Here is a 20003-nt window from a genome sequence, read left to right as displayed (position 1 = left end):
ACATGCGGGAGGAGCTCAGCTTTGGGAGTGACAGGGGCAAGCTGAAAATGAGATGCCAAGTATGCAGAACGTGAAAGTGATGAGAAGAGACAGGGAAAACAATGATCTACAATAGATGATGCAAATCGGAGATGCTACAATCTGCAGAAGCTGAAAAATGACATATGTTCAAGTGTATTGTGCTTAATAACTTACAGTGTTACATGTATCTTAGAAGTTGGGAAACCTAAAAACTACAAAACAGTGCCTTGGAAAAGTCTGTTTGAACTTTTTCACATTTTGTTACATTACATGCACATTACATTTTATTAGGATTTTATGTTATAGACCAACACTGTTGGTGCATCATTGTAAAGTGGAAGGAAAAGGATAGATGGTTTTATAATTTCTTACTGACCAAAATCTGAAAAGTGTGGCGTGCATTTGTATTCAGCAAAAGTCTGGAGAAGTTTGAACACTGTATACCTAAAGGAATCCATGGCATGTTTTGTTCTTCATTACTAATGTAGTAATATTTAAGTGTTTTTTTAATTCAAATACTACATGAGTTTGCCTATTTTAAAACACTGCATACATAAAAAAAAAAAAAAAAACTAGATGACACATTTGCCATTTATTTATCGATTTTAGAAAACTGAAGAAATAATTTAGCCATTAATGGGAAGTGGACCTGGTGTTATATAATCTGAATGCTTTGGACACAGAGTGTGTTTATCCGTCTGTTCTTGAGGGGACTGCAGCCAAAGTTTATTGGCACTATGATGACTGATGTTAAATGAAGTGTTCTCAGTGCAAATAATCTCTCTTAAACACGAGACACGTGCGGTTGCATAACAGCAACTACACATAGTATACAACCGTACAGAGAACACCTGGCTCTGTGCACCCCCAGCAGTTGTACTTTATTTCCTCACCTCCGAGACCAGGCCGGAGACGGTTGTCATATCCATCCAGAAGTCTGTCCAGGATGCGTGTGAACAGGGTGATGTTTTCCTTTGGGTCATAAGGTCCTTGGTCGGCATTCACCAATCTAGTGAGCAGACACATAACATGAGCATGAGCAGCTGAGACACACACACTTTAGCAACCTTATTACATTTCAAAACTTTTTAGATTCAGTCTTCCTCTGAGTTTTGAGCTCCTTGTTATCTGGCAGTGACTCCATACATGCCTACACAAGCACACAAATAGACATTGTTTCCCTACATGGCTGACCCAGTTCACGACGCTGTAGAGCCATCTGATCTTGGAGCCAAAACACAGCAGAGTATGCAAATGTAATCAGAGCAGAGATTCATGGTAAATGACTTCAGATAGGGTCCCACATTAAATCTCAGCTTAATAACCAGCATCGCTAATGCTCTGCTGTAGCAGCCTTGGGTTATTGGTAACTGTGAAAGTATGCAATATTAATAACTGTTTACATCTGGACTTTTATCTATGTGGCCCATACAACTTTAATTGGCTGCCTTCACTGTGAGTTTAGTCTCAGAGTAGAAATGTTTCTTCTGTTCTCGCTTTGAAATATTTATTTCTTTATCTTAAAGGTAAAGTTAAGTGGTTTTTGTCTTTGCGTATGTGTGTATTTATACTTTGAAATCACAATCAATAGTACAAGTTTTTTATACCTACTAAAATGAGTTATTTGGCCCTGAATAAAAAACTAACAAAAATAATACTACTATTACTACTACTACTACAGTTCATTTGTCCATAATCTCTACAAAATTCATACCCATCTTTTTGTTTTGATACTGTTTAAAAAAAAAAGTAACAGCCCCTCCTTGAACCACCACCTTAACGTGGTGGAGGGGTTTGAGTGCTCAAATGATCCTAGAGGCTATGTTGTCTGGGGCCTAAATGCCCCTGGTAGGGTCTCCCATGGCAAACAGGCTCTAGGTGATGGGTCAGACAAAGAGTGGTTCAAGAATCCCTCATGAAGAACAAAATATCGAGGCACGTGACGTCGCCCGGTACGGCGGAGCCGGGGTCCCACCCTGGAGCCAGGCCTGGGGTCGGGACTCGTCGGAGAGCGCCTGGTGGCCGGGTTGCTCCTCGCGGGACCCGGCCGGGCCAAGCCCGAACGAGAGACACGAGGCCATTCCCCAGTGGGCCCACCACCTGCAGGGGGAACCGTGAGGGACCGGTGCAAAGAGGATTGGGTGGCGGACGAAGGTGGCGGACGAAGGTGGCGGACGAAGGTGGCGGACGAAGGTGGCGGACGAAGGTGGAGACCTCAGCGGCCCAATCCCCGGATGCTTAGGCTGGCTCTAGGGACGTGGAATGTCACCTCACTGGGGGGGAAGGAGCCTGAGCTTGTGCGGGAGGTCGAGAGATATCGACTAGAAATAGTTGGGCTCGCCTCCACGCACAGCGTGGGCTCTGGAACCCAACTCCTTGAGAGGGGTTGGACTCTGTTCTACTCTGGAGTGGCCCACGGGGAGAGGCGGCGGGCTGGTGTGGGTTTTCTTGTTGCCCCCCCAGCTCAGCCATCTCGTGTTGGGGATTACCCCAGTGGATGAGAGGGTCGTATCCCTGCGCCTTCGGGTTGGGGAGAGGTCTCTGACTATCATTTCAGCCTACGCGCCGAGTGGCAGTGCAGAGTACCCGGCCTTCTTGGCGTCCCTGTCGGGGGTGCTGGATAGTGCCCCTCCTGGGGACTCCATTATTCTGCTGGGGGACTTCAACGCCCACGTGGGGAACGACAGTGACACCTGGAGAGGCGTGATCAGGAGGAATGGCCTCCCCGATCTGAATCCGAGTGGTGTTTTGTTATTGGACTTCTGTGCTAGTCACGGATTGTCCATAACGAACACCATGTTCAAACATAAGGGTGTCCATCAGTGGACTTGGCACCAGGACACCCTAGGCAGGAGGTCGATGATCGACTTTGTTGTCGTATCATCAGACCTTCGGCCGCATGTTTTGGACACTCGGGTGAAGAGAGGGGCTGAGCTGTCCACTGATCATCACCTGGTGGTGAGTTGGATCCGCTGGAGGAGGAGAAAGCCGGACAGACTTGGCAGGCCTAAGCGCATAGTGAGGGTCTGCTGGGAACGCCTGGCAGAGCCCTCGGCCAGGGATGTATTCAACTCCCACCTCCGGGAGAGCTTCGACCAGATCCCGGGGGATGTTGGAGACATAGAGTCCGAGTGGACCATGTTCTCCGCATCTATTGTCGATGCTGCTGCCCGTAGCTGTGGCCGTAAGGTCTGCGGTGCCTGTCGCGGCGGCAATCCCAAAACCCGGTGGTGGACACCGGCAGTAAGGGATGTTGTTAAGCTGAAGAAGGAGTCCTATCGGCTGTGGTTGGCTTGTGGGACTCCTGAGGTGGCTGACGGGTACCGTGAGGCCAAGCGTGCTGCGGCCCGGGCTGTGGCAGAGGCAAAAACTCGGGCCTAGGAAGAGTTCGGTGAGGCCATGGAGAAGGACTACCGGTTGGCCTCAAAGCGATTCTGGCAAACCGTCTGGCGCCACAGGAGGGGGAAGCAGTGCTTCGCCAACACTGTTTATAGTGGGGGCGGGAGACTGCTGACCTCGACTGAGGACATTATCGGGCGGTGGAAGGAGTACTTCGAGGATCTCCTCAATCCTGCCATCATGCATTCCGTGGTGGAAACAGAGGCTGGGGACTCGGGGTTGGACTCTTTCATCACCCAGGCTGAAGTCACCGAGGTGGTTAAAAAGCTCCGCGGTGGCAGGGCTTCGGGGGTGGATGAGATCCGCCCTGAGTACCTCAAGTCTCTGGATGTTGTAGGGCTGTCATGGTTGACACGTCTCTTCAACATTGCGTGGCGGTCGGGGACAGTACCTCTGGACTGGCAGACTGGGGTGGTGGTCCCCCTTCATAAGAAGGGTGACCGGAGGGTGTGTTCCAACTACAGGGGGATCACACTCCTCAGCCTCCCTGGTAAGGCCTACGCCAGGGTATTGGAGAGGAGAGTCCGACCGATAGTCGAACCTCGGCTTCAGGAGGAGCAGTGTTGTTTTCGTCCCGGCCGTGGAACACTGGACCAGCTCTATACCCTCTACAGGGTGCTCGAGGGTTCATGGGAGTTTGCCCAACCGGTTCACATGTGTTTTGTGGACCTGGAGAAGGCATTCGACTGTGACCCTCGTGATGCCCTGTGGGGGGTGCTCCAGGAGTATGGAATCAGGGGCCCTTTACTAGGGGCCATCCGGTCCCTGTACGAGCGGAGCAGGAGTTTGGTCCGCATTGCCGGCACTAAGTCGGACCTGTTCCCAGTGCATGTTGGACTCCGGCAGGGCTGCCCTTTGTCACCGGTCCTGTTCATTACTTTTATGGACAGGATTTCTAGACGCAGCCAAGGGCCGGAGGGGGTCGGGTTTGGGGACCAGTGGATTTCGTCTCTTCTTTTTGCAGATGACGTGGTCCTTCTGGCCCCCTCTGGCCAAGACCTACAGCATGCGCTGTAAGTCTTGTGGCTTGTCCTCTTCAGGTTGGAGGGGAGTTCCTGCCTCAAGTGGAGGAATTTAAGTATCTCGGGGTCTTGTTCACGAATGAGGGAAGAATGGAGCGGGAGATCGACAGACGGATCGGTGCAGCTGCCACAGTAATGGGGGCGCTGTGCCGGTCCGTTGTGGTGAAGAGAGAGCTGAGCCGAAAAGCGAAGCTCTCGATTTATCGGTCGGTCTACGTTCCTACCCTCACCTATGGCCATGAACTTTGGGTCATGACCGAAAGAACGAGATCCCGGATACAAGCGGCGGAAATGAGCTTCCTCCGTAGGGTGGCCGGGCACTCCCTTAGAGGTAGGGTGAGGAGCTCGGCCATCCGGGAGGGGCTCGGAGTAGAGCCGCTGCTCCTCCACATCGAGAGGAGCCAGTTGAGGTGTCTCGGGCATCTACACCTTCCTCAGGAGGTGTTCCAGGCACGTCCCACCGGGAGGAGGCCCAGAGGACGGCCCAGGACACGCTGGAGGGACTATGTCTCTCGGCTGGCCTGGGAACGCCTTGGGCTCCCCCTGGAGGAACTGGAGGAGGTGTCTGGAGAGAGGGATGTCTGGGCGTCTCTGTTGAGTCTGCTGCCCCCGCGACCCGGTCCCGGATAAGCGGAAGACGACGAGTACGAGTACGAGTAAAAAGTAACAGTAGCCCAGCATAGAGATAAGAAATAAACCAATGTTTTCTGAATGCTGTAACCTTATGTCTTACGTGTCAAAGCTGTATTGTATACAGTATATTGTCATTGTTAGGATTTAAGATACCTCATGTTTCCAATGCAAGGACAATATCTAATCTGTGATTGTATTTTTGTTTACTTGTTAGACCTGTCTTTTAGATGCCTTATATTAATCCACTAATGCCAACAGGATTTCCAGTGGGGCCCAATGGTATTGAGAGGTTGTCACTACAGACTGCCTGTGAAGTTCTATGTGGTCACCAGGTAACAGAAACAAATTTAAAAGCCCTTTAGAGTGATATACCACAGATTTATGTTGGCCTTTATGTTACATTATATAGTTTTCCATTGATTTTCCTTTAGAGTTTCTATGACAGAATAAATACACCTTTGACATATCAAATTTTATTCATTTGAATTTTTTGGTCGCATGTCCAGCAGTCTGTTGTTACTGTCATGATCGTGTGATTGAGTCTAATTTAGATTTTTTTTCCTATGATACGTTCCCTTATTGAACTGCATGGTGGTGCTGCAGGCTTGCACTGTTGCCTGCTGTGTTGAACTTGCATATTATCACTCATAGTCGTCAAGGCAGATGGTTGTTTGTCTCCCTTCCCCCGTAATGATCCTGCAATGGAGTGCTGATATGTGATTATATGACTGTGTGATTATTTTGTGCTTTTGTACCTGACCTTTAGGATACAAAAAGGTGCCATTTGGCCCAAAGAACTTGGTACCGTCCATGTCAAGTCTACCCATTTTGGGGGCGATTTGTTCCTAATAATTTAAAGCAGTGGTCTCCAAGGTTTCTGTCACGCTGCCACAATCGGCAAGTTGAAAATACTCACAAGCCAAAAAATATTACTTCTGTTATTAAAAAAAATTTGACATTTTTTTTCATGCTCAACAATAAACTAAAGATGCAATATATATGAATTAATCCAACAAAGCCGTTAGATTTTAATTTTGTTGAAACAGGGATCTGTACGTATTTTAAAACCGAAATATAAAAAAAAAGATCTTACATGTTTGCCTGAATAAAAGAAAAGCATACCAATTCTCAGATTTTTGAGGTAGATTGTTTTCTTGGTCTAGAAATGGGAAATGACCCAAAGTTAATGAATAAGTGCACCCAAGTCTTTTTCTTAGTAAAGGTCGCTGTTCACTAGGAAATTAAAATGACAGCAAAAATCATGGTTAATAAACGACAAATGTTTCATGTGTAACCTGAAATTTTTCATTTTGAGATTTTAATTTGTAAGTAAATAATTGCCCTAAAATATCCTTAAAAGTGTCCATCTGTGGCCTGTGGTGGCAGGAAAATTCTGCAATTTGGACCCTCAAGATTTAAAACAAAATGTATAATCCACTCTAGCAAAATGGGGTGAATCTAGTAACTCTTACCAGTTGCTCATAGTTATTTTACTTTGTTCAGTGGTCATAAAGGGCCATTTTTCATGAGAATCATGAATAATAAAATTCAGGTATAATATAAAATCTGATGAAAATATAAAATTAGATTTAATACTACCTGAAGTTAAAACATTACTTATCACTATAATTTACCCAAATATTTAACTACCAAGAGAATTAAACTGAAACACAATTATAATGGAATAATTTATTTACAGGTAAGAAATGGCAGTAGCTTGGGCAGAACGTTTGGGGCCAAAATGGGGTACTGTCAGGAAATGGGGTTGTTGGCTCTGTTCTCTGTTCTGTTGGTTCTAGTTCTGCAGATTCTCCACCAGAGGGCTTTCTGTAGTCATCTGCTGGGCTGGGCGTGTCATCTCCTGCTGCACCTTCTCGCAGGTGCACCTCATTGAGTGCAATCAGCCTCATTCTACTGGCAGCATTAAGGAGCAGGAACCCAGTCACTCTTTGCCTGAGTGTTAACCATCACTGGTAATGTCAAGCCTCCTTCTGAGCATTTCCCTGAGCATTATTCTGAGCCTTTTTTGTGAACCAACCTGAGCATCTTACTAGAATCTTCTGATCTTTCACCTGAAGAATCAACAGTCATCCTTGTATCTCTCCTCTCCTGAAGGTATAACCCTAGTTCCAGTTCCTACGTGCAGTTTCTCCTGTGAACTTACCTCCGCCATTACAAGGACCTCCGTTGTTACCTGGATCACATTCCCACAACTGGCTTCCATCCCACTGACCAACCTATCCATCTTCGACCTCGTCTTCTGAACTACTTGTTCCTACCCAGCACCACTGCAATCTTCAGTACCTTCTGAATTTCACCAACGCTGTGGAACAAACATACCAATAATCTATTCATCAGACTCTCCGCTGTTAACAACCCCATCAACCACTCATCTTCCCCCTGGCGGACCATCAAACATCATCCAGCAAGCTCCTTTCTTCTTCCCTTCTCCATTTTCTGGATTCCCCTACTCACCAGTGTCTCTCTTTCAGAGCTCCCGGTTCTCCACGTCACCGTTTCCTCCCGGACCAGACTTTCTGCTGCACATTTACCCATTGTATTCAATAAATATCATTTAACTGATTCTGATTCTCCTGAAAGTTTTCCTACATGTGGGTCAGAAGCCTTAACAAAACAATGACAGAACACTCAGTCCAATCTGACCCAGCGGGAGCTCTCAGGAGTACCATCTCTGAACAGACGCCATCATCCAATCCCATGAATCCGTCCTCCGTTCCCTTTCTGAGCAGCAAACCGCCACAAACAAGGTACTCGAGCATTTAACTTCTGTTTTACAGTCCCTTTCTCCATCCAACAATCAGAACCCACAATGACCTCAAGAGGGAGCCACTGCTACGGTTACCAGATACAACTCTTCTTTCCCAACATCCCCTAACCTCGGAAAAATATTCAGGTGACATAGGCCTTTGCGGGGGTTTCCTTCTTCAGTGCACACAAATTTTCAGCTACTCTGCCCAGTCCTTCCCTTCTGATGATACTAAGATTTCCTATGTGATTTGATTACTTTGTGGAAGAGCTTTAAAATCTGCTGAAGCACGTTTCCAGAGCTATCCAAGTTCTGGTGTTACTTTTCAAGTATTTATACAGGAATTCAAGTTGACTTTTGAGAGCTTTAGAAACTAAGACAGGGTCACAGGACAGTAGCTGATTTTGCCATTGAGTTCTGTACATACGCTGCTGGCTTGACTTGGAACTCTGGTGCTCTCAAAAGTGAAGTGCATTTTTTCATGCTCTCAGTGACAGTATTAAAGATAACTGGCCCTAGTGGATGAACCTTGATGCTCTCATCGCCTTTGCTATTCGGATAGACAGAAGACTGAAGGAAAGGACTAGGGAGAGAAGTACCCGCAGACCTGTTCCCTCGCTCAGTACTAATCCATCATCATCTCCTTCCTCCACAGTGCAGCCACCAAGGACTGCATCCTCACCAGAACCAGAACAAATGCAGGTCGATCGGACCCGTCTGACACCCGAGGAACGGCAAAGGAGGATACAGTCACACCCATAGGCGTAATTTGCGGGGGGATAGGGTGGTTTTGACCCCCCAATAAAATCACATCATTTCGATTTACAAAAAACATCTTACATTAATAACATGTCAATTTTCTTTATTCATGATAAATTTTGGGTACCACAGTAGCATGTTTAATCATCTGGTAATGTAACCCGCTCTCTCCCTGCAAAAACTTGGTATTGCCCAACCTGCTTTCTCTACCAAGCAGCGGCGTTGACCGTTTACTAGTGGAAGCAGCTGCTGGGCGGTGAGTGATTTAGGACACTGTGATTCTGGCTATTTGGGGATTACATATTGTTTTAAATAAGATCTGACTGTAATGAAGAGGTGGCAGAAATATTAGAAACCGTTTTGAACCCCCTCCCACACCCAATAAAGCACTTGGAAACATTTATTTATCGTTTACCGATTTATTGAACGATGGGTTAATAGTGGGTTTACATATTTAAACAGCAGCACATAGGCATTCAATGCGATAGTCCGTCCAACTGTGTTCAGCATCAAATACAAACAAATACATTATATTTTCTCCGTCAATGCAACCGAAATAATATTCTGTGAAGTTTACAATCTCTCATGTATCAGTGCTTGCGCAGTTTACATAAATACTCTTCTTCTCGCTGGTCTTCAAGACGTACATGCAGAGGAATGTACGCAATCGCCCCCTGCGGTCGCAGAATATGATGGGTCGCAGAATTTGGTGTTGCACCGCCACTTATTTTTTGCACTTAAAGCACTGCTTAGAGGTACAAAATACATCTATATACTGTCACACCTTCTACTTTTGAGTAGGGTTGTACACTTGAAAATAAGTGCCTAATCCCCCCAATGTTGGACCCAAAGTTACGCCTTTGGTCACACCAGTGGACTGCATATGGAAGTTTGGATCATTTCATCGCCACCTGCCCTACTCACAGCAAGAAACAACTCCCCAATAGGGTCCACCTGTGAAGACAGGGACACAGGTGGACCAACCTCACAATGATAACCATTGAACCACCATGAAGCCCGAGTATTTTCAAAGCTGGACCACCCCAATGCCTATCACCTTGTTCGCATTGGCCAGTGGGATGAATGGAAAACTCCCATAGGACACTTTGAATACCTAGTCATGCCATTTGGAGTCTGTAATGCCCCATCAGTTTTCCAAGCACTCATAAATGATGTACTCCGTGATTTTCTGAATATGTTTGTTTTTGTTTATCTTGATGACATACTAATCTTCTCTAGGGACTCCAAGAACCTGTCCGAACACAAGCGCCATGTCTCTCATTCTCCAACGCCTCCTCCAGAATCGATTACATGTCAAAGCAGAAAAATGTGAGTTCCACCAGTCAGCAGTCACCTTCCTGGGCTACATTTTCAAGTGTGGACAGGTACATGCAGACCCCATCAAAATCAAATCAGTCACTGAATGGAGTCCCCCTAAATCAAGAAAACAGTTACGATTCCTGGGTTTTGCCAATTTCTATAGAAGATTCATTCGCAACTACAGTCAGATCGCAGCACCTCATACATCACTCACCTCAACTAAGACACCTTTCACTTGGACACCAGAAGCCGAACAAGCCTTTCAGCAAGTCAAATATATTTTCTCTAAAGCATCCCTTTTAGTACAGCCCAACACCCAGAAGCAATTCATCCTGGAGGTTAATGCTTCAGATACGGGGGTCGGTGCTGTACTTTTCCAGCGATCAGATTCATATAAGCTTCATCCATGCGCCTTTTTCTCCCTTTGTCTCACCCTCCAGAACAGAACTACAACGTGGGGGACCAGGAGCTCCTCACCATCAAACTTGCACAAGAGGAGTGGCGGCATTGGCTGGACTGGTTTGGACTGACCACAAAAATCTGACCTACTTGCAATCTGCCAAATGTTTGAATCCCAGACAGTCACGATGGTCCCTTTTCTTCTCCTGGTTCAACCTGTCCATCTCCTACCGTCCCGGATCCAAGAATATCAAAACTAATGCCCTTTCTCAACAGTTTTCCCCAGATGATGACACCGCTGAACCTTCAACCATTCTACCCCCCAGTTGTGTCATTGGCTCGGTAACCTGGGAAATTGAGGACATCGTTACCCGTGGTCTCCACAGGCTACCCACTATGTCCCATCTTCTGCCCGTTCCCAAGTTATTCACTGGTTTCATACCCCCAGATTCACCTGCCATTCTGGTTCCAGTTGGACCATCGCTCTCATCTCCTGTAAGTTCTGGTGGCCATCCATTCACAAAGATGTCAAAGAATACATCCAAGCCTGTTCCATCTGTGCTTGCCACAAGACCCATAATCAACCACAAGCCGGATTGCTCCAACCCCTCACCATACCCAAATGCCCCTGGTCTCATATCGCCCTCGACTTCATCACAGGATTGCCTACATCTAGAGGTATGACCACCATTCTTGCTATAATTGACCGTTTCTCCAAAGCCTGCCATCTAATCTCTTTAGGAAAATTACCTTCAGCTCTCCAGACAGCAAAGCTCCTCATGAAACATGTCTTCCGCCTCCATGGAATCCCTGTAGATGTTCTGTCTGACCGTGGTCCTCAGTTCTCTTCTCAGGTTTGGAAACATTTTTGCTCGGCTCTAGGTTCAAAGGTCAGTCTCACCTCTGGTTATCAGTCAAACAGTCAGACAGAGCATCTAAACCAAGAAATAGAAGCCACTCTCCATTGCCTGACTTCATCCTACCCATCTGACTGGAATCAGTATCTCCCATGGATTGAATACGCCCACAACTCACAGGTATCTACCACCACCGGTTACTCTCCTTTTGAAGTCTCCCTAGGATACCAGCTGCCCCTCTTTCCATCTGATGAAAAGGAGATCTCAGTCACATCTGTCAATCATCACATCCGTCGCTGTTGTAACATCTGGACCAACACCATCACAGCCCTCAACCGCACTGGTGCTCAGAATAAGATTTGCCGACCGCAAACGCACACCAGCACCTGAATACCGACCAGGACAACAGGTCTGGCATTCTTCACGAGACATACCACTAAAATCTATGTCAAAGAAACTTTCCCGCAGATACATCGGCCCTTTTAAAATCCAATCCATCATCAGTCCCACCACAGTCCATCTTCAGCTGCCTCCCAGTTTCAAGATTCATCCATGTCTCCCAGGTTCTGTGGCTCTGTGTTCTGTTGTTTCCAGTTCTGCAGATTCTCCACCAGAGGGCTTTCTGTAGTCATCTGTTGGGCTGGGCGTGTCATCTCCTGCTGCACCTCCACGCAAGTGCAGCTCATGAAGTGCAATCAGCCTCATTATACTGGCAGCATAAAGGAGCAGGTAGCCAGAAACTCTTTGCCTAGTGTTAACCATCACCGCTAACGTCAAGCCTCCTTCTGAGCATTTTTCTGAGCATTTCCCTGAGCATTATTCTGAGCCTTTTTTGTGAACCAACCTGAGCATCTTACTAGAATCTTCTGATCTTTCACCTGAAGAATCAACAGTTATCCTTGTGTCTCTCCTCTCCTGAAGGTATAACCCAAGTTCCAGTTCCTATGTGGAGTTACTCCAGTGAACTTACCTCCGCCATTACAAGGACCTCCGTTGTCGCCTGGATCACATTCCCACTACTGGCCTCCATCCCACTGACCAACCTATCCATCTTCAACCTCGTCTTCTGAACTACCTGTTCACCCAGCACCACTGCAATCTTCAGTACCCTCTGGATTACACCAACGCTGTGGAACAAACTGACCAATAATCTATTCACCGGACTGTCCGCTGATAACAACCCCATCGATCACTCACCTTCCCCCTGACGGACCATCACACATCATCCAGTAAGCTTCTTTCTTCTTCCCCTCTCCATGGTCTAGATTCCCCAACTCACCAGTATACTTCACGTTGCTGTCTCCTCCCGGACTTGACTCTCTGCTGCACATTTACCCATTGTGTTCAATAAATATCATTTAACTGATTCTGATTCTCCTGAGAGTTTTCCTGCATGTGGGTCAATGACAATGACAGGTACAAATTGGCATTGATAAGAAAAACTGCTGATTTTTTATTTTTATTTAAGTGTATGTTGTGTTTGATTTTGTGTTAAGCTGCATACCAAAACTCTGTTCCAAAACTATTCATTAGTGTCAAAGTGGGCACATACTATCAAGTGTTCTTGATTGACAGTGAGATGTTTGCAGAAACAACATGTTACCATGTTAAGGAGCAGGTTGTTAGTATGGCTTATTGAACGATCCAGAAGGCCGTGACAGTAACAAAATGAACTTTTAGACCCTTCTACACTTATTGCCACCCCTTGTAAACATACAGTAAGTGTTAGGGTAAGTACATCAACAGTTAAGCAGAGGCAACTTAAGGTGACAAATATGTTGTTTCCTACTTTTTTGTTTTATCTTCAATCTATCCTTTAACATGTTAAAAGTGCCAAAATGAGCTACTCAATCAGAAGGAAAGGAATGAGTTCTCAGGAACTTTGGGCTTAGTGCCTTTGTCAGTAGTGTCCTGGAGGCTCAAGTGCTTCTGACATTTTCTGTTACACTGTGTTTGTATCAGTCCCTGAGTGTGTAAAGCAGTGACCTGACATGCCACTTTAATCAATATCATGAGAAAAATGAGAAACATTGACTCCTAATGTAATAATCTGAGACACCACATAGTAGTAACGCATTTTCCAACATTTGAATTTAACACTACAAGCTTTAAATATATACAAAGATACATGTATACACACACACATACATACATACACACATATATATATATATATATATATATATATATATAAAGATTCAGAAAAACGTTATGTGAGAAGACTGCACAGATTTCAGAAAAATGTCACAATAAGACACATGGAGGCGGTTTGTGGATACAATGAGGGCTGGACTGGAATGGGCAAATAAACCAGAGGGAACAAGTACGAAAGAAATCTAACATGGCAGTCAGAAAGAGAGTTGCTCAAATTAGCAAAAGTAGTTTGAGATAAGATTGGATGCAAAGGTTCTGTCAAACTGCTTAACTATTTAGTAAGATAAAATCAGAACGTATTTATTATGTTTATGATAAAGTCGATTTTCACAACAAATATAATCTTCAGGCACTTTACAAGATAAACAGGTCAGAATCCCCTCCAGTTATATAGACATATATTAGCAAATCAATACAGTAAAATCTATTCATAGTCAGATTTAAATTCTACGACATAGATTCTAATTTGATCCTAGTTAAAACACAGTGCACTTATCAAAAGTCATTGAATTTGCAGCAATCCCTTCTGTTAAGATGCCAGTGGAAAGAAATGGCTTTATTTTCACAAGGAGGAACCTTTAGTTTATTCAGACTTCAAACAGGACTACAAACACATTCAGTGTACTGTTAAGGCTGCTTCTGCTCATCCACATTTTTTAAATCTTGTTTTTTTCTGGAACCCTGCTGTGGAAATCCATACTTCATGATCCAGCTGAGATTTTGGGTTCAGGGTATATTCAGTTGTATCTTTAATAATATTTACATAGTGCCAATGCACAACAAATGTTGTCACAAGGCAGAAAACAAAATAAACCATTTAATTTAAATACAGAACAACAAATGGTCAATTTAAGTTGCCCCTAATAACGGATGTTTTTTAACTGTTGGGAATTTATTTGTCATATTTGAGATGTGCTGCTTGTGATGAATTCAACATAAACATAAAAGAACAAGTTTTGAATGTATCATACATAAACTTCCACTGCCTTATTTCTTTTTAACCTTGCTAAATAGCTAATTCTTTCCTCTGGGAACTCTTGTGTCTCTTTTGATGTCATCAACCCAAATACACATAAAGGAGAGTCAGCTGGGGTTTTTTCCCCTTCAGCATGCTTTTAAAATTTTAGTATCCAGAAGTGGAAATGTTCATTACCTATTGTTATTATTATGTCATTGAAAAAAACAACAACACTGAATAGTGTCTTTAAGACAAGGATATGGATAAGAAACATGTTACTCTCTTTGAAAGAGGTCACTTGGCTGCAACAACCTGATCTATGGGAATGTTTTTCATAAAAAGGACCAATTAGGGCCCGTTAAACAGAGAACTGCTCATGACAGCAGAGTAGGAAAACCCCAGCTGCCTTTTATTTAATTTCCCACCTGCCCTTCAGTTCAGTTTTATGGCCAGACTGAAACGGTCCTCATTATCGTTTGTCACAGGAGGGGGGAGCCCATGTGTCCAATGATAGAGTCCACCTGGACAAATAAACAGAGCTCCCCAGAGACAACGTGTGTGTCTGTGTATGAGTATGTATGATCCAAGCCTGCAAAGGCGACTCCCGGGCTAAAACACACTCACCTGCTTTCCCAGAAAGCTGTGAGCACCAGCAGGCAGATGAGTGAAGAAGCGCTCTCCCTGCTCCACATCGCTGCTTCTACACCTACAGCCTCTGGAATGAACAGAGCGGCTGGTTAATGAGACTGACGACAAGCCGGTGCAGTTATATAGAGGAAGGCCGGGTTATAGTACCCGATTTCTGGGGGAATCCCTCTTCAGCGGGCATCAAATAAATAAATAAATAAACAAACAAAAAGGGGGGGGGGGAGACAGAGACCGCATCTGGCTGCAATTAATATTCACTGGCACGTCCCACGCTTTCGTCGCCCATTTACCACAAATACAGGATCACTCCGCGTCACTGATTACACGGCGTCCCTAATTAGGTCGATAAAAACCATTACATGAAGACTTTACAAGAAGGAAACGGGGAGAAATACATTCAACATGGGCGACGATAAATGGAGCGTCTCACCTACGCTCCTTGCGTTTCCAGCGGTGATAAAATCGAAATAATTCAAATAAACGCGTCTGCCTGAAACATGCATGGGGCGAGGAGAGGGTCGGGGACTCACCTCAAGTGCAAGAAGTACCTGATCCAGCTGGAAACGTCAAAGATGCGCAGGAAAGTTAATAAGAATTCACCACTCTCCTCTGTTTGCAGGAGACTGTCCAAACGCACGCTTGTCACAGGAACAAAGCTGCGAGCATTGATAATTCATGGTCCCAGCCAACAAAAGGAATACTCCTCAGATGGTATTGTGCCTTTCATACTCTCCTAGGATTGAACCAAATAAATAGGCTTTCTATTAATTAAGAAAGCGTATAGCGGAGAACGAATGAAGAGCAATTACAAACAGAAGAAGGAAGGAGACGCAGGTGCTGGAGCGGGTCCTGGCATTAAATTGCGCTGCTCAGCATCCTCCTCAGCTCAGCTCGTTCAGCCGAGATGTGAATCGCGATAGACAAGAAGCAATCTCGGTCTCCCCTCATCGCCTCAAAAAACTACAAAGGAGACACACTGGGTCCTAAAGGTAGTCTGATTGGGTCACCTTCCTGCAGCCATCACAGAGAAATGTTGCGTGCCTGAATGCACGCACATGTCATACAAAATGTAGAGGCATGAACGTTGATTACCTTATGGCTAAATAGAAAAACTGCATACAAATAGACACGCTTCAGTGTATTCTTCGGTGTGTTTTATGTGATAGAACAACACAAAATTTAAGTTTATGTGGAATGATACAAGGTTTTCAACGTTTTTGCAAATAAAAAGTTCGAAAAGTGTTGCCTCCATTTGTATCTAGGCCGCTTTACTCTGAGACCCAAAGATGATAACACTGCAAACCTATACCAAGACATAGCTGTCCACCAAAAATGGCTAACAACAATTAGAGAGAAATTGGGAGGCTCATGGTAACGCTGGTGGAACTGCAGGTATACACAGCTCAGGAGGGAAAATCAGTTGATAGGACAACTGTTAGTCCGATACTCATTTAATCTGTCCTTAATGGAAGAGTGGCATGAGCAAAGTCATTGTCCTAAAGGGAGCCAATGGAAGTCCTGTTTAAAGTTTGCCACATGCCATTTATTGTAATGTCCAACTCTGCAAGTAGTGTTTTAACAGTTGTGTATCTTGTTCTGTTTTCCTTTTGCACTTCCTGTTTTGTTTTGTGCACCAATTTTCTGTCTTGTTTTCCAACCACTTCACTTCCTGAGATTCCCACCTGTAATCAGCTTCTTCCACACCACAATGTTGTCCACCTGTGTCTCACTGTCTTCCTTTGTTTGTTTGTCTTTTATTACCTCACCCTGTGCAGCTTCCCCTTGCCAGTTCATCTGGATACCTTGCTTGGATTGAATTTTTTGTGTACTGACCTTGGACTGTATTAAAAGATTACTGATTATAAGCCACTGTATTGGGTCTTGACGTTGAGTCCTCTATTCCTAGGGTACATACCAAACATGTGGATAAAGGTGCTCCAGCCTGACCAAATTGAACTTAGGTCCACGCAAAACACTATGGAAGAAAACCAGCACTGCACATGGCCCTTAACACGCCATCCCTACATGCCGGTGGCAACAACATACTGTGGGAATGTACTTGTGCACTTGTGGTTGTGCTGCTAGGAAATGTGGAAAAAGTTCAAGTATAAATATTTTTGCAGAGCATTGAGAGTGGATTATTGGATTTAATCTTGATCCCAAAAGTAAAACTGTAACTTGTAAAAGTGTAGGTTATTTTGGTTAACAAGCATGTGTGTGTGACATAAAATGTAAACTCAACAATAGAGCTAGTAGAGGTTCTATGAGGCACTAAGTGGACTCTTAATATAGGGACTCACCTTCAGTGCATGAGATTAGAATGGTCCTTAAATGTTTTGACTACAGTGAATAAACAGGAAGTTGTTTCTCTCATTAACTAATTTCCTCTTTGGCAGTCATGTCCAGTGAGCAGGCTTATGTTACAAATGTCATGCAGGAAGTTTAATTCAGTTCAATTTAGTTAACAAAAAATACTTTTATTCACAAATTTAAAGACATTCTCATTCTCACAGTTTGCCTGAAATGTTTTCCCAGTTAAGATGCACCCAGTATAAATGATAAGATTAGCTCTCATTAATCTATAGCTTTAAAAGATTTTAATTAGCATGAGTACAACTTGAGCATTAGTCCAGGCCAGCAGGGTACACTAAGCAGCCACAAGGTTCCCCTATTCCTCAGGCCATTTTCATTTTTTATCTCCTCAAGAAAAAAAAAAACATTATTTCATTATGCCCAAGGTGAAATGATAAAAAAAAATACAGATCTGTCTTTTTTAAACCACCGAATTATGGAAATTAGTCTTTCACTTGATTTTCTCAATTATTTGTCAGTCTTTATGCTGAAAATATTACCAGCAAATAGTGATTCTATGGACAGCTTTATTTAAACTTAAAGCCAACATTGTATTGTATTTTTGCATCTGTGTTTGTTATGATTCTGGCACGTCTGCTCTACCCTGTCTCCCTGGCTGCAATCAGCAGATTAGATGCACCTGGTGGCTGCTGCTGTGTAGTGCAATCTTTGGAATGCCAAGCACCTGTGTCTTCCCTGATATATACTGACTCTGACAAGCAGACGGTGCCGGATTTTTGAAAGCCATTGTGTGAGTAGATATCCAGCGTTCCTTCCTGTCTGATCATTGTTCTTGACCTTGCGTTGCTTTTTGGATTTATGCCTCTGCCTGTTCCCTGTAGAGGGTGACACGGGAGTGGATTTTCTCTCCTGTCCCATCCCGCTCCCACAGAAAAATGTCTTGTCCCATCCCAATCCCAGGCCGGCATAATGAAAAAAATCCTGTCCCGTCCCACTCCTGGTAAATTGACTCCCACTCCCATTCAGAACGACTCCCACTCCTGTGCAACTCCCATTTTTGTTTTCTTCATTTAGTCTTTTGGCAATTTCTTTCTTTGAAGGACCAGTTAGGTCCCTGTTTTTAGCTGTAGTAAAGGCCAGTTAAAGTAAAAAGAATAATAATGAAGAAATAATAAAATATTAAACAAGGAAACAGACCATGTCTATCTTAGTTGAATAAACAAAATGTACATAGTTGTATTTTACTCATTTATTAAGTGACTTTTTCCTTTGAACAATGACATTACTTTTATGTTTCAAGTTGCTGAAACGAAAGAAAAAGTCACCTAGTAAGAGAACTGTACTTGTTGAACAAAAGGCCAAAAAGGCATTACCTTCATAATTTAGAAACTGTACCTCAATGGTTCACAGCCCTGGTCCTCAGGGACCCCTTCCCTGCAAGTTTTAGACGTGTGTCTGATCCAGAACACCTGATTCATATTCTGACATGACCTCATATACAGGCATCAAGAATGGAGGGTCAAACTGGACAAAATTAATACAATAAAATCATCATTAAATAAATAAATGTTGTGAATGTCCCATAAGTGAAGTAAACGTAACATGAAAGAAATGTAACATTAAATGTGCCATTAAATTAAAGGTACCATTTATTTATTTAATACATCATTAGAAACAATAAATGTACCATTATATCATGAAATGGACTATTATGTAATTAAATATGCCACTGAATAATTAAGTATAATTTTAAAGACGACATGACGTAATTAGTGGTACACTTAATATTTAATGATGTATTAAATAAATTGTACATTTAATGGTACATTAAATTTTTTTCTATTTCACAACATATTTATTTAATATCTTCCTCGTCTTTCTACGAGGTCCACGATGGGACAAGGGGGAATTGTTTTCTCTTTTGTGTCCCCATGCAATAGTCTTTGCGTTATTTCGCAATACTTTGTGGGATAGTTTCCAAACCAGATAACTGCAAAATTGAAACAAACACTACACCTGTTTTGAGATTTATTGAGTTTTATTTTGAAATCAGCCTTAAATAAAATTATCTTCAAATGAGACTAAAAGACAGTTTATATCCACAAGCTGTCAAACAAACTACTGAACTCTGGACCATAAAACTGCACGAAACCACATCTGAGACACTTTATTTCCTTATTACTGCTGCATTTTGCACACCATTAGCGTTTTTGTTTTTATCGTGATTTGAACAGTTCTTCTTATCCTAAGCATTTTATCGCATTGTTTACTGCGTGTTAACCTGCATATGACAAATAAACCATATCAATGACATATCAGTGCTGTTTGTTTTATGAGCAGTTTGTCATCTGTGCTGTTGCTCCAAAATGCCGAACGCAAAAGTATTGCGTGGAGACGCAAAAGTAATAAATTTCCCCATGTCCCCTCACGGGCTTCCGTACCTTACCTCTTAAATCTTTAGAGCACATGCAGCAATTTTGTTGGTCAGATGAGACTTGACACATGATGGTACTTTTGGTTTGATGAATGAAGAGATGCAGGGCTGATTTAATCCAGAATATGTTTTACAAGTGTCCTTTAATCACTGGTGAACTTGATTACAACTAAACACGTTTTACAAGCAGCAGACTGCGTGTTAACACCGCTACATTCAACTCTCCTGAAGTTCGGTAATATTTGCGACTTTCCTGTCAGCTCTATGAGTTTAATAGATAAGTCCTTACTTCTGACTTTACGTTACAAATCCAATTTTA

The 20003-nt window shown here is 43.6% G+C and overlaps 1 protein-coding gene across 2 annotated transcripts in view; it reads right to left on the bottom strand.

Moving 5' to 3' along the window:
• LOC124860933 (gamma-aminobutyric acid receptor subunit alpha-2-like) overlaps window positions 1-16667 on the bottom strand; it is a 79397-nt gene extending 62730 nt beyond the window's left edge. The window contains exons 1-3 of one of the 2 annotated variants that reach the window (XM_047354542.1): window positions 15468-16667; window positions 14914-15004; window positions 915-1030 (exon numbers count right to left, since the gene is read on the bottom strand). In XM_047354542.1, coding sequence (XP_047210498.1) covers window positions 915-1030; window positions 14914-14981 — 184 coding nt within the window. In that variant the 5' untranslated portion in view covers window positions 14982-15004; window positions 15468-16667. The other variant, XM_047354541.1, reaches the window with a different exon arrangement.
• Between the last annotated feature and the right edge of the window lie 3336 nt (window positions 16668-20003).

This window comes from Girardinichthys multiradiatus, chromosome 23 (assembly GCF_021462225.1).
Source record: "Girardinichthys multiradiatus isolate DD_20200921_A chromosome 23, DD_fGirMul_XY1, whole genome shotgun sequence".
NCBI lineage: Eukaryota > Metazoa > Chordata > Actinopteri > Cyprinodontiformes > Goodeidae > Girardinichthys > Girardinichthys multiradiatus.
Note: the sequence above shows the minus strand (reverse complement) of the source record. Positions and strands in the feature narration are given on the sequence as shown.